The 15,181-nt window shown below is 40.6% G+C and overlaps 1 protein-coding gene across 1 annotated transcript in view; it reads left to right on the forward strand.

Annotated features, from left to right (window-relative positions):
• Nucleotides 1-12,031, forward strand: part of LOC124292300 (orexin receptor type 2-like) — a 44,436-nt gene extending 32,405 nt beyond the window's left edge. Inside the window, exons 3-7 of the mRNA XM_046729365.1 lie at nucleotides 8,800-8,923; nucleotides 10,263-10,387; nucleotides 10,741-10,824; nucleotides 11,362-11,392; nucleotides 11,944-12,031. Of these exons, the coding sequence (XP_046585321.1) occupies nucleotides 8,800-8,923; nucleotides 10,263-10,387; nucleotides 10,741-10,824; nucleotides 11,362-11,392; nucleotides 11,944-12,019 (440 nt within the window). The 3' untranslated portion in view covers nucleotides 12,020-12,031. The remainder of the gene's footprint in view (nucleotides 1-8,799; nucleotides 8,924-10,262; nucleotides 10,388-10,740; nucleotides 10,825-11,361; nucleotides 11,393-11,943) is intronic.
• Nucleotides 12,032-15,181: the final 3,150 nt, after the last annotated feature.

Genomic DNA, 15,181 nt, shown 5'->3' on the forward strand with positions numbered 1-15,181 from the left:
CATAACAGAATAATATATTGTACGAACTGCTAGGCCGGAGAAAGTATACCCCCATGAATATGTCTCGGGGAGGCTAAATATGAAATGAACAAGTAAGACTTATTTGATAGGGTTATCAGGGGCGATATTACATGTAACAAACCAATGAGTTTCTCACACCTCATGACGTGCGACCCGTGAAGGTCCGGGTTAGAATGAATCTTCAGTTACCCCCATGCTTGTCGTAAGAGGCGACTAACGGGATCGGGTGGTTAGGCTCGCTGACCTGGTTTGACACATTTCATCGGTTCCCAACTGCGCAGGTCGATGCACATGCTATTGATCACCGGATAGTCTGATCCAGACTCGATTATTTACAGACCGCCGTCATTGTTAAAGACTGGCATTTCTCTCACACAGAACATTCCAGAACATCCGGGAACATTCAAAATGTTATGCGAATAATGATAGCCTCGAACCAACTATGTATTGAAAATAATGATAAGCAGCGCGTTCAGCAAACTTGACATGACGTCAGTACTCGCATCTTTAGTCAAGATACACCATCAGCATCATCACCGCTCTCATGTTATCATCGTTCGCCTGCACTGACGTAACGTCAGTTAAAGTACATTTCAAAGCCTCGCCGTGATACGGGCTAACGTTGCCTCGAAATATTACCTGCAGGAAATAGTACAATCCTATAACATCTGTCAAACCTCCATTTAAGCTGCCATAGCAGTCATATCGTCATTAGCACAAAGTGACGGGCTTGATCTGACTGACATAAGTCGTTCCTACATCGCTAGGCAGACTGACGGTCTAGACGTCGATGCTACCACGTGGCACTGACAAGAGTCGTTTACCGTTACACAAGAGAGCCATGCATTAGAAGGAAAGTGCTCCCGTAAGAGTTTGTGTTTCTGGTACTCAAGTTCCAGTGGTGAGAAGACAATGATAAATGTTCTCTGGGGGCAACAATGCCGTTTGAGTAATAGGTTGTGACACCTGCCCCGGTGTTAAACAGATAGACAAGTGTTAAAGCAATAGTTCACTATTAGTGTAAATATAGACTTGTCCCGAGAGGTTCGCTGCTCCAGTAACGACCTACATGATGTATTATGGAACATTTGACGACAACAGAACGGTTTTGGTAATCTGATAGCCCAAGCATATGTGAACAGCGACAAGAGTGAGTGAGGTGGACGCTGCGCTTCTATAATTTGAAGATAAATGCAGCTTGCAGAGTAAGTAAGGGGAGAAGAGGGGACAGAATAGAGAAACGAAAATGAAGAAACGGCATATAACAATGCGACACAACCTTCTTTATCTGTCAGTTCCATTCACGACATGAACACTCATGGAACTATATTATATTCACACGGTCAATGGACCCCAGTGTGCATTGAATTTGCATTCACAGAGGGGGGAGGGAGAGAGAGAGAAAGAGAGGGGGGAGAGAGAATGAGAGAGAGAGAGAGAGAGTATTTTGACTGCTGGCCTGCTTAAGTCCTAGCTTTATCCCTTTTAAGTCTTTTTGCATGATGCGACCAGGATCGAACACCGACCTTCCTATTCTCGGTCAAACTCTGTATTCACGGAGACAGTCTCGTGTCCATTACAGCCTCATGCCCATTATAGTCTCATGTCCATACAACCTCATGTCCATTACAGCCTCATGTCCATTACAGCCTCATGTTCATTACAGCCTCATGTCCATTATGTCTAATGTCCATTACAGCCTCATGCTCATTATAGTCTCATGTCCATTACAGCCTCATGCTCATTATAGTCTCATGTCCATACAGCCTCATGTCCATACAGCCTCATGTCCATTACAGCCTCATGTCCATTACGTCTCATGTCCATTACGCCTCATGTCCATACAGCCTCATGTCCATTACAGCCTCATGTCCATTACAGCCTCATGTCCATTTCGTCTCATGTCCATTACGTCTCATGTCCATTACAGCCTCATGTCCATACAGCCTCATGTCCATTACAGCCTCATGTCCATTACGCCTCATGTCCATTATAGCCTCATGTCCATTACGCCTCATGTCCATTACAGCCTCATGTCCATACAGCCTCATGTCCATTATGTCTCATGACCATTACGTGTCGAGTCATGCGGCGTGTCTCACATGACCCAGATCTTTTTATCGTGCAGTGCGACAACTGTAGTCCGACTCTTTGATACATGGCACAGGGATTGTAGATAGCCCCCACGTCAGAAAACATTTAATCAGTGTAGTGTGGAAGAACGGTAATAAAACAACTGGATGTGAATTGAGTACGGATGATGTCTCTAGTGAACGTGAAGGATGGGAGACGAGGAGCTCTCTACGATGTAGCTGCCAGTCGTAAAAAGCACATGGGACATCATTGTGTCAAGCAGTCTGACTTGAAATCAATTAGCAAAAAAGATCGACTGTTTGTTTCCCTCGTCCCTGATGCCCCGTGGATGAATCTGATGGAAGAGAGAGGAATACACGATTGCACCTCGTAGCATTGCTGTTGCATTCAAAGACACGCCGTCAATATATCACTGACTTAAGGTTGATCAAATGTATAACCTTTGATAACCGTTCCGCAACGGTAGCCCCCGCAGTGGTTAATCTGTGGTATGGGTAATGGTTACACGTACGAGCGTTCAGTAATGGCGCAGCTCCTCACATTCAGTTATCATCAGAAAGCAATAGAATGTAATCGCTAACGATGCGTTTATCGATAGTTTGATTTTTACACACTTCCCCTACTATACACGCACTGAATAGCTTCCACTTACAGAACCACCGGAAGGATTATGCCTTAATGATTGTATAGATAATGTCATTCCTGTGTCGTGCGCTCGGCGACATGTGTGCTCCCATATGACCATTGGTATCATATTTAGTGCATTTTGTATCAATATACTTCCGCGAATGCTCTTTATAAAATGTCTCGCCGTATCTGAGACAGTATACTTCTGCGAATGCTCTTTATAAAATCCCTCGCCGTAACTGAGACAGTATATTTCTGTGAATGCTCTATATAAAATCCCTCGCCGTGTCTGAGACAGTATATTTCTGTGAATGCTCTTTATAAAACCCCTCGACATATCTGAGAAAGTATATTTCTGTGAATGCTCTTTATACAACTCCTCGCCATATCTGAGACAGTATATTTTTGTGAATGCTCTTTATAAAACCCCTCGCCGTATCTGAGACAGTATATTTCTGTGAATGCTCTTTATAAAACCCCTCGCCATATCTGAGACAGTATATTTCTGTGAATGCTCTTTATACAACTCCTCGCCACATCTGAGACAGTATATTTCTGTGAATGCTCTTTATACAACTCCTCGCCATATCTGAGACAGTATATTTCTGTGAATGCTCTTTATAAAACCCCTCGCCGTATCTGAGGCAGTATATTTCTGAGAATGCTCTTTATAAAACCCCTCGCCATATCTGAGAAAGTATATTTCTGTGAAAGCTCTTTATATTACCTGGCCGTAACTGAGACAGTATATCTCTGTGAATGCTCTTTATAAAACCCCTCTCTATAGCTGACACAGTATATTTCTGTGAATGCTCTTTATAAAACCCCTCGCCATATCTGAGACAGTATATTTTTGTGAATGCTCTTTATATTACCTGGCCGAAACTGAGACAGTATATTTCTGTGAAAGCTCTTTATAAAACCCCGCGCCGTATCTGAGACAGTATATATCTGTGAAAGCTCTTTATAAAACCCCGCGCCATATCTGAGACAGTATATTTCTGTGAAAGCTCTTTATAAAACTCCTCGCCATATCTGAGACAGTATATTTCTGTGAATGCTCTTTATAAAACCCCTCGCCATATCTGAGACAGATGCTCTTTATATTACCTGGCCGAAACTGAGACAGTATATTTCTGTGAAAGCTCTTTATAAAACCCCTCGCCATATCTGAGACAGTATATTTCTGTGAAAGCTCTTTATAAAACCCCTCGCCATATCTGAGAAAGTATATTTCTGTGAATGCTCTTTATAAAACCCTCGCCATATCTGAGACGTGCTCTGAGACTGAGACAGTATTTCTTTTCTGTGGAATGAATGCTCTTTTAAAATCCCTCGCCGTATCTGAGACAGTATTTTTCTGTGAATGCTCTTCATAGTATCTGATTATCTTTCTTTGAAAGTTCTTTATATTCTCTGAACATATCTGAGTATCTTTCTGTCAATGTGTAGAAATGTCACGGTGTATTTTAACACACTCCCCTTCCACTGACATATTGTTGACGATGATGGATGGATTTTATCACGGTTTCGAAAATGTCTTCCACTTAGTGTACCCAAACAGTCATTCACAGCTTCCATGGCTTCACCGATCTCTTCAGAAAGTTTCACACAAGAGCTTCCTTCATGTTTGGGAAGAGACATAAGTGTAACGGAGCCAGATCAGATGAATTAAGAGATTGATGAAGTTATACTAGTGCATTGTAGTTATGACAATGACAGCATCTCCATCACAGAATACAGAACCTGTAACCCTGGCAGCTGATGGGACAGTCTTCACTTTCTGTGATGGTGATGATGATGATGTCAAATATAGACAATAAATGTGAAATTCATTTAATGTTAGCACATGCATTTAGTCATTGTATTCACATAGTTGTACGAAAACGCATGCATGCATGCATGCATGCATACATGCATACATACATACACACACACACACATACATGCATGCATACATACATGCATACATACATACATACATACATACATACATACATGTGATATTCCAGAGGTAAAGGTTTTTGATACTATACTAAGTGAGCGGTCACGAAAGGTGGTGTCGTCGAGGTTTGTGGAGATGGGCAACGACGTTTTTATGGGCTGATCGAGAAAACAAAACACTACACAAAATACATGATATGAGTTTGACATATTGCGGGTTTATGTGGATTAACAACGTCAGATGAAATGTTAGAGATCTTGAAACCTTAGCCCCTCCGGATTTACACGTGATCCTTTTCTAGTCTTCCATTGCCGTAGGAAAGGTTAATAGGAGGAACACGAACCCAACTCACTCTATGGACATTTTTTAGAAAATACAATCAAGATTTGTCTCTGCTTATTGACTTGACAATTTCTCAAACACGTGATGTTCTCAGATCAAAGCAGCAATACCTTAAGTAGAAAGGAAAGGGGAGTCCATCCCAGCACGCTGAAGTAATCAACTATGTCAAAGTTGATGAGTTGTAGATGGTTGGTCAGATGAGCAGCTCGAACCCCCAGATATTAACCAACTCGTTGTGGTGGATCAACACTACACTTTGAAATGAGATCAGCACCACTGAACAGGCTATGAAATGGGGGATATCGAGTTGATAGACCACCCATCGAACGTACCTGAAGCATGGCGGACGTAAAACTAAAACTCGTACAAGTGAACAAGCAAATCTCGTCAAAGTCCTTCCTCCTCGAGAATGTGGTACCCCTGATAACCTGTTACCTTGTTATCTCCATTGTGCCTCCATTTGGAACATACTGTAACATTCCCTTTTCTTTCAAATATACCTGACACGTTATACTAACGTCAGTGCCAGTCGATGGTGAGATCGAGTTGCCTTGGTCAATGAAATGATGAAGGATGGCTTCACCAAACAACATGGTGATTTTAAAGCTAAAGATCCACCCCAGCTCCTTATGATAATAATATACTACCCATCACAAGTTAAGACTCATTTAAAGCACTCTATATGTTATGCATATATGTGTGGTTACATCGAAGATGAATTTCTCCACTAACTTTGGGGAACAACTGCAAACTTTATGCAGATGAATTGCACGAGGATCATTCATTTAATTTTTAAAAAGCATGTGCAAATATCGTGCATGTGAACAGCTGTGTTGTGGTGTAATATTTTGTTAAAATTTCGCCAATTTTCAATCAGTTTCATCATTTTTATTAACCCATGACAATAATCTTTTCAACGTAACGAATTTGTTTTACAATACATCAGTTCATGTGTAAACAATACCTTTAAACAGTATGGGCAATTTTGCAAAATCTAGTTTAGAAGAGTTGACTGAAGTAAGTGGCTACATTTACACTAGTGAGTCTAAACTTTTGACGGGGGGTATATAATAATAATAATAAATGTGTACTTATAATGCGCCTTTTCCATGCACAAGGCCCATGTTCAAAGCGCTAACAAAGTGGGTGGATAGTATACGTATATACATACATGTACAGTAAAAACAGATGAGTCTTGAGAAGTCGTTGGAAGGAATTAAAGTCAACTGCTGATTAAATGGTGATAGGGAGAGAGTTCCAGAGTAGAGGGGCAGAACAGGCAAAGGATTTCCTTCCAAAGGTTTGCAGTTTGAAACGAGGCACAGAGAGTAGGTTCAGATTCTGAGAACGGAGCTATGTTTCTGGAGTGTATGGGGTAAGAAGTTCTTTTAAGTATTCTGGGCCTTTGCTATTGAGGCATTTGTACACAAAACACAATATCTTAAAGTCAATTCTTGATTTAACAGGCAGCCAGTGCAGGTTTTTATGACAGGTGTTATGTAGGAGTGCTTATAAGTTCATGTATGATTCGGGAGGCTGTATTCTGGACATTTTGTAATTTTGATAGCAGCTTCTGAGAAATACCAAACAGGAGGCTATTACAATAATCAGTTCTTGATATAATAAGTCCCTGGACTAGACCGTGTGCTGCATCACGACTGTTGAGATAACGTATTCTGCCAATGGCTCGTAGATCAAAGAAGTATATTCTGCAGAGTTGATTAACATGGGTGTCAATTGCCAGGTGTGAGTCAAGTGTAACTCCGAGGTCTTTAACAGAGTCCATTGGTTGGATCTCTGCATCTGCTACCAGAATAGTACCTAGTACTGGTGGTAATTTGTTTGTTTTTTGCATTTGCCTGGATCCAACAACCATCACCTCAGTTTTGTCATCATTTAACTTTACATGTTGTTTGTCATCCATGACTTCACATCTTTAGTACAGGCTGTTATTTTATTAAGACCAGTGTAAAAGGCCTTGGGAGTTGAGTTTTTCTAAAGTTGGGTGTCATCTGCAAACGAATTATAGCAAGTGCCATCTTTGTCAATTACGTCTGCAACATCGGTCGTGTATGCTTTGAAAAGAAGCGGACCGAGTACCGATCCCTGGGGTACACAGTGGACCACGGAGGTTTGTGATTGGGTATTTTCCTTAACAAATATATGATCAATCGTACGTTGATAAGTTCGTTCATGACAATTAGAACCAAAACACCCTGTTGAAAACATGTTCAGGGGCTCAAGGGGGCAAATGACGACACACGTCATATCGTCATATTATATATATTAATATCGAATCCACCTACCTGCAAAGCTGCGTGACGTTTATGTACATTTTAATCAGCCTTAGGTAATCCACTTGACACTCATTGTGGCATCTGTAGTGTGAACCGTACACTGACATGAAATTGTGTGATGTTGCTCTTAAAACTGACACAGTGGGTAGGTTGGTAATTTCTTGAATTCACAATAAGGCAGTCAAGAATTTGCAAAGGGGATATTGGGTGTCCGTAACATGTACCCCAAAGCATAGGCGAGAAATGATGGAAGTTGTACCGTATACATCCTCAAGCTGTATTCAGTCAGCGTCCTGCAGGGTACTCCAGTCCAGATACACCTTCTATAGTGCCACCAACAGTAAGGACCAATCCATCAAGTTCTCCAGGTTCAAATGGCTGTGAGAACCTGTTGTTACCAATTACCTCAGTTCCATTATGCGACGAAAGTGGAAGGCAGAAACTTCACAACATTCAGCAAGAATATTTCTTGTCCAAACAAGCAGGCTATGTCGACGAACATTTTGGACTCCGGTCTATTGTAGGGGGTGGGGGAGACATCTGACATTAACATTTAACGTGAATAAGTCCAAACAAATCTATGAAGATGACTGACCATACCCAATTTTACCTGGCACATGTCCAGAATAACACTAATGACGTCACATTGCCAACTTTATCTCACTTGCGAGATGCAGTTCACATTCAGCTGCGTTGCAACTTCCTAGTTTTCGACTCTGTACACACTTCACTAATCTTCTTTATTTAGAGTGTTTGATAGATGTTCTTCACCTTGTTTGCATAATGGCTTTCGCCTTGAAAGTGAACATTTGTGACCGATCGTTTGTTTAGGATCACACCAGCTATGAGTAGCAACCAGTAAACCTTTGAGTATCTGTACATTGCAATATGAGCAGAGGACAGTAAGAAAACTATATTTATAGTATGAACTACTTGCGCTTTGACATCAATTATATACAAAATGGGGGTTTCTTTCGGCATAAATGTTCTTTTCAAGTAGTGCAGGCTGCACATCCATTTCTTACTTCAGGATTTAATGAACCAGTGTATTCTTACGGAAACATTACAGAGTCGCTCTTTATGTTTTACAAACTTTTACAAAATTAATCGTAAAAGAGATAATAACATCTAACAATAGTTCCTTTATCAATTACATGTAAAATGCGTTGTCTTTGTTCACATAAATAATGTGATAAAATGACTGACATATTCTGACGTTAATGGGCACGACGTTTCATTATGAACGTACTACTGCACATGTATATTAGAAAACATTATTTGACATTATTTGTTCAAGTTTGGAAGGGTTCTGAGAAATAGCTTCTTTTGTAACGATTCCCTTACAATCAATGCCACTGTGAATGTACGGAACTTTCAGGCACAAAGAAAACACTTTTTGAACCGTTTAACTCTCAATTACGTCTCGAAGGATATTTCTTGATATAAACACTGACATACAGTCCCTTGTTACAGAGGGAGAACAGTCGGCAGTGACGGCTCAAGTACAAGCTCGTAGACGGGCTGCCCGGATGTTGATAGTGGTGGTGCTGGTGTTCATTATGTGTTTCCTTCCCATGTACACGTGGAACCTGATGAGGTAGGTCTGTTTTCTGTCCATATACACGTGGACGCTCCTGATGAGGTAGGTCTGTGCTTCCTGTCCATATACACGTGGAACCTGATTAGGTAGGTCTGTGTTTCCTGTCCATATACACGTGGAACCTGATGAGGTAGGTCTGTGCTTCCTGTCCATATACACGTGGAACCTGATGAGGTAGGTCTGTGCTTCCTGTCCATATACACGTAGAACCTGATGAGGTAGGAAGCTGATAAGGTCTGTATACATGCGAAATTGATCAGGTAGTGAGTATGTCCTCCCTGTTTTCAAGTGAAAGTTGATAAAGAAGATCTGTGTATACCTGACACTGATTAGAAAGTGAGTCCCTCACGTGGAACATGAATCCACACGTTTACCGCAACTCCAAACCTTTCAAGCATAAATATCTGCCTGAAATAAGTCTCACTGAACTAAGCTTTGCATCGTAGGCCGAAAGTTTAAATATGCCTCTCGCAACGATCAACAAAAATAATAAGGACCATTTCAAAATCAATCTGTCTGTTCATTAACCCATAACGTCATGTATTACTCTTGTTGTTTTTCCAACCGTTCTCATGAACCGGCCTGCTATTGGTGGCCCCGTGTTGTGGGCAATTCAGCAGGAGCGTATCTTTTGCCATTATTTGATATAAAAATTCTTCTCCCTTTTCGTTATATATTATCATTTGTTATATTTTTATGTGAATGTATGCTATGAGTCTAATTGATCACCAACCCCCTCTTTATTCATTGCAAGACTAACAGATTTTGAAGATAGCTACTAACCTACATTTTCAAATGAATTTGTATAATACCAGCCTGAAACTATCTGGGCAAAGATGTCATGTATTTTTATTTCTTGAGACTTTCGAGTCACAAGTTTTAAGGCTGTGTTTAATTTTGTTAGTTCATGATCGTTTTTATATCTCATGAAGGTTAAAGTTGCAAGATGTTTATTGAAATTGCATGATGAGTGAGTGAGGGAGTGAGTGATTACGGCTACATGCCGCTTTCAGCAATATTTCAGCAATGTCACGGCATGGGTATCATGCATTGTACCTACATTGTATGTGGGAATTACATAATGAGTCTCAGCTCCTGGAATGACTGTCTCTCGTAGTAAATGAACTCGTTTAAATAATATATTGAAGGCTATTACATGTCAAGTCATGTCAAGCTGGGTTCATCTGAAAGACTCACCAATTTCCAGACATTTTTTGCGGTATTGTTTCTGTTTGATTTATCTAAAAATACCATACATGTGTTGTATATTAGTACATGTGACACACTATAGTGGTTCAACGATTGAAGGTATATACTGATCTTTAATCTCCTCCAGGTTGACCGACAGTCCACTGATAGCTATGATCCATCCACACTCAGTGTCTATCTGCACCCTCACAGCTCACTGGCTCGTCTACTTCAACAGCTCCATCAACCCAATCATCTACAACTTCATGAGCGGTAGGTATTATTAACATGTATGTCATGATTCAGAAAGACAATGAGGTCAAATCAGCCAGAATAGTGTTGTTACTTCAAGCTGGCTACTGAGGTCATGAGCTTGAATAATGCAGTTACAAATAGCTAACAGTTTGTTATAAGTCCCAGGTCAAAGCTAGGGACGCTCAAAATAAATGAACTCTGGTCAACTCATCCGTTCTTTGGACGTACCTTACAGGCTATCATTTGAGTGTATATGTTGTGTGTCAAAAAATCTAAAAGTCACGTCGCATTCTTAAATGAACACAGGTATTCACAAAATGTATTACAATTTTCTGACGTATATATATATATATATATATTTATTATGAAAGGCAAGTTTCGGAAGGAGTTCCGGTCCGTGTGTTCCTGTATCCACATCCCTTGTGATGGCAAGGACATGCGCAGATACAACAACCGTGAGTTCATTATCATAGCGTCATCAACGTCGCACGACCGCAAATCTAGCAACGTCAGAATTGTCTGATTTACATTTCGTCAAGCTGTAGGAGACGAGGTGATAGAGATTTAAGCACGGTCGGTATTTTCTCTCATTGAGCAATTAAGTTATGAGAAGGACCCTAATGACTGTAGATCGAAGTGTCACCATAGAAGTAAAGGCTAGAGAGATAGTTTTACGTGTGCTGTAAAAGAGTGGAAGATCGATGAAATGCTTACAGTTGTCATCCAGGCACGACCTGAAGACGTTCTCCCTGAGTGTGTTTTATAATGAGTTCCATGGCATAAAGCGATGGGCGAAATTAATCGCCGCCACTACTCTACGTTCTCGTTACAAATCGCAATCTACCATCAAAATGTTGCGGGGAAACGATTGCTGTCTTAAATGTGTTCATGTCAAATAACAATTTCAAATTAATTTGTAGTGTTCATTATTTATGTGTAGAGTACAATATTTTGTGGTACAATTAATATGGCTTTGTCTCTCTTTCTTGCAGATGAACTGGAGCCTCTCTCCACAACCAAAGGGTACACGTATAATGCTGACTAGGCTCTGTCTTGTAGATGTTGACATTGTGGAAGTCGGCAGCGAAGTAGATATAAATTATCGCAGCCCTTTGTTGCGAGTCCATTAGTTATTGTCAATATCCATATAATGTATAAAAGCACCAACTGAAAACATATCTTACAGTGTCTGTCCGGTATTGGTTATCTGATCACCGTGACAATATTTTCATTTACCATTTTTTAGTGTACTACCCCAAATGTGTCCTCTGTAAAGGTACGACTAAGTGAGATTCGGAAGAAAGATTCCATTTAATGGTCGAAGTATACGATACAAATACAGGCCCAGTTTTAAAACTATAGGTTGGTGATGGTAACGACCACATGTTAAAATGACTGACGTAGATAAGATAAACGTCAGTGTTCAAGTATTAAAGTTCATATCAGAATCATTTGGGCAACTTTTTAACTTTTTTTGTTTCTACAGATTATCATTCCAACAAAGAATTTTAAGTCGAGAATCCCATTTGTTATCGTTTAAGTTAAATTCCCTAATGTCGGTATATTTCTTGCAGTGGACGTCGTTACATCGGGAAGGAGTCGGAATCCTATGATGTAAGCAGGAGTCGTACCGTTTTCTCAGAAGCTTAAGTCGTATCGGAGGCATTTGTTGTAACGTACCCACAGGACTGTACCGTGGGCAAAACACAGGACAATACCTTAGCCACGGGATTCCTATGACGCTCTACGAGTCGTTTCGTACCCACAGGAAAAACTCGTGGACAAAACACTGGACAATACCGTGGCCACGGAATTCTGATGCCACTTCACGAGACGTAATGTACTCACAGGACAAACTCGTGGACGAAACACTGATACAGGGGTCATGGAATTTTGATGTCACTTCACGAGTCGTAACGTACTCACAGGACAAAATCCTGAACAAAAAATCACTGGACAGAAGTGTATCGTGATCACGGAACTCTGATGCCACTCCACGAGTCGTAATGTACTCACAGGAAAGCTCGTGGACAAAGCACTGGACAATACCGGGGTCACGGAATTCTGATGCCACGTCACGAGTCGTAACGTACTCACAGGACAAAATCGTGGACAAAACTCTGGACAAAATCGTGGTCACGGAATTCTTATGACACTCTACGAGTCTTAAGGTCGCCACAGGAGCATGTAATACTCAATGGTAACCTCCTATAACTGCTGCAATAGTGATCTGTTGGAGTCGTGGAAGCATCAAACACTCAATGGCTACACACTACACGACATGTTGACATGCTGATTACACGACATGCTGATTACACAACATGCTGATTACACGACATGCTGATTACACGACATGCTGATTACACAACATGCTGATTACACGACATGCTGATTACTAAGACTGCTCGTCATGCTGCCTTAGTTATGTTCTACGGACAAATGGAGTTGTTGCAGTGCCCACAAGATGGTGCGAGGACACATCACTGATATTGATGCAGTGCTGGCATGGAGATGAGTTACGAAGTGTGGACAATGTTTCAGCGCTCACAAGCAGAGGTGCTGAAACGTACGGACATTGCTGCTAACGTGGTATTGAATGGCTTTGTGAAATTCTCTATTTATACATTCTGTAACATGACCATCAGGGCAGAGCTCATTTGCAACATACGAGAACATTTTGGCGCTTCAGTGCAACAAAATAGTGGTGTATGGAATATGAACTACATTGCAATGTTTCAATGTTGGTGTAAAAGGGACACGATCAGAATGGTGACTAACATTGGACAATGTCACTCTAAACACCGTTACGAAAGGTGGTGCGGTGGTACAGGTTATCTCTCCATCCATCACGACATATGTATGTTGTGTAAGCCGTTCGCTGTAGTACTACACTCACTATGCCCATATACTTCCGAGTATATATAAGCTGTGGGATCAAAGCATATCGTACTGTTAAACGCAGAAGTGTACGTGGTTCTATAATGGTCTTCTTTCTTCAGTTCCTCCGACATTTGTGGCACTATGAGCCTCCACGACATGAAGACTTATCGGGATGATAACATTTGTCATGTAAACCATATACATGTTGGTAGACATTCCTTTGGTAAATATATGCAAAAAGTATATCTGCTTAAACATGAGCTGACAAATGGGAAGAAGGTGAATGTTTGCAACAGTGAGACAGAGTTGGACGAGGTTATGCACATCGAATATTGGAGTTTCATCTTATGGAAGTTAAATTTTACAACTGATCGTTTTCAACGATTTCCCAGACAGCATGACTTCACCAATCACGAGATTGTTTATTCATCCAAATTCTATTTTCTCGGTCTAGTTCAAGAAAAAGTCCTCAACGCAAGTAGAACAGAAACCAAAATCCCATTGATTCTTCTGTTAACAATGTTGGAAAGCTATCTTGGGAGAGACACGATGTATGCAGACGTCTGAGTCTACCCATGGGTTAATCAGAATGTGGTCAGATTGTTGATATGCATTTACTCAAATGACTTTTACAACCACATATGCACAAATACCCTCAGGGGTAAAAAGACTTCAGTCAGGTTTGTCAGATTTGCAGTTTGTTTAGATAATGTGTTTTATTCATCTACTTTTTCACTACTGAACGTTGATCGCGATGAAGATATTGGTGGATTATCCAACTAAACCGAGTGGGACATTGTGTGAGTAATTGAAGTTCACAATGAATTTGTCACTAAATCAGGAAACCAAAATGTGAAGAGGAAGACATGATAGTATATGAATTATACATTGTCTCAATGTCCAGGCAAATCATTCAGGGTATCTGTGTACACTAGCTGTCCATTGACGTACTTCACGTGATGCATGTTTGGTAGGACTACGTGTGCGGTGGTCAAGTTCGGGTTGTATGGTCATTCGGGCTGGAATTAAATTCTAAGAATTATTTGATTATGGCCTCACAAGGTGGACTGTGTTTGCTGCAGATCCTGCTGATAGGGGTCATCAGCAGGATGTGTTGGCAACGAAGGTTTGGCCTGGAGTATGTTTGTTGACAGGTTAGTAAAGATGAACACTAAAGAGTGAAACCTCTTCTACGCAAACTCATTTAGCTCGATTTGTGGCTCAGACCGATTTACTTCTTTGAGAGGCATGTTAGAAGTTGGATAGATGAATTAAAACCAAGTTGTATGAATAGTCAACTTCTTTATTGCATTTGGTGCGACGTTTCGGTGTAGGTACTAAAACCGTTATCACTTACTTGATAACGGTGTTAGTACCTACACCGAAACGTCGCACCAAATGCAATAAAGAAGTTGACTATCCATACAACTTGTTTGGGTTTTTTTTTCGCTCAGACCGATTACTTAACGTCACAGTTCTCATTTATCATTCGCAAACTACAGATTTCGATAAGAAAAGTTGTATTCTAGTATGTATCATTTCAATCCTATCGGGAGTTAGTAAACAGGATAACCTGGCCACGTTGACACTTTTTCTGAGATTTGTAGAGACAACGAATTTCAAGATACTCAATTTGGTAGGAAATACTTGTATGCATACGTTTTGCCGTAAGGGTATGTGTGTGCTCTGTGTTGTAAATGAGTGTACATATGGTGCTCCATTTCATGTGGATCTATATTTACATACATGTATGTTATCTAGTCTGAATAGTGGTTTTAGTAGTGTTGAACTGGTGTTTGTATGGGCGTGCGTGATGTCAGGTAATAAGTAATAAAGCCAGTCAAAATACTACCAACGTTTCTGTTAATTCCTGACACGTTCAACTACCAGTGTACAACGTACACTACTATGTACAACGTACACTACCTAGTA

Source organism: Haliotis rubra, unplaced genomic scaffold (genome assembly GCF_003918875.1).
Source record: "Haliotis rubra isolate DU_JTF1 unplaced genomic scaffold, ASM391887v1 Scf512, whole genome shotgun sequence".
In the NCBI taxonomy this organism is placed as follows: domain Eukaryota; kingdom Metazoa; phylum Mollusca; class Gastropoda; order Lepetellida; family Haliotidae; genus Haliotis; species Haliotis rubra.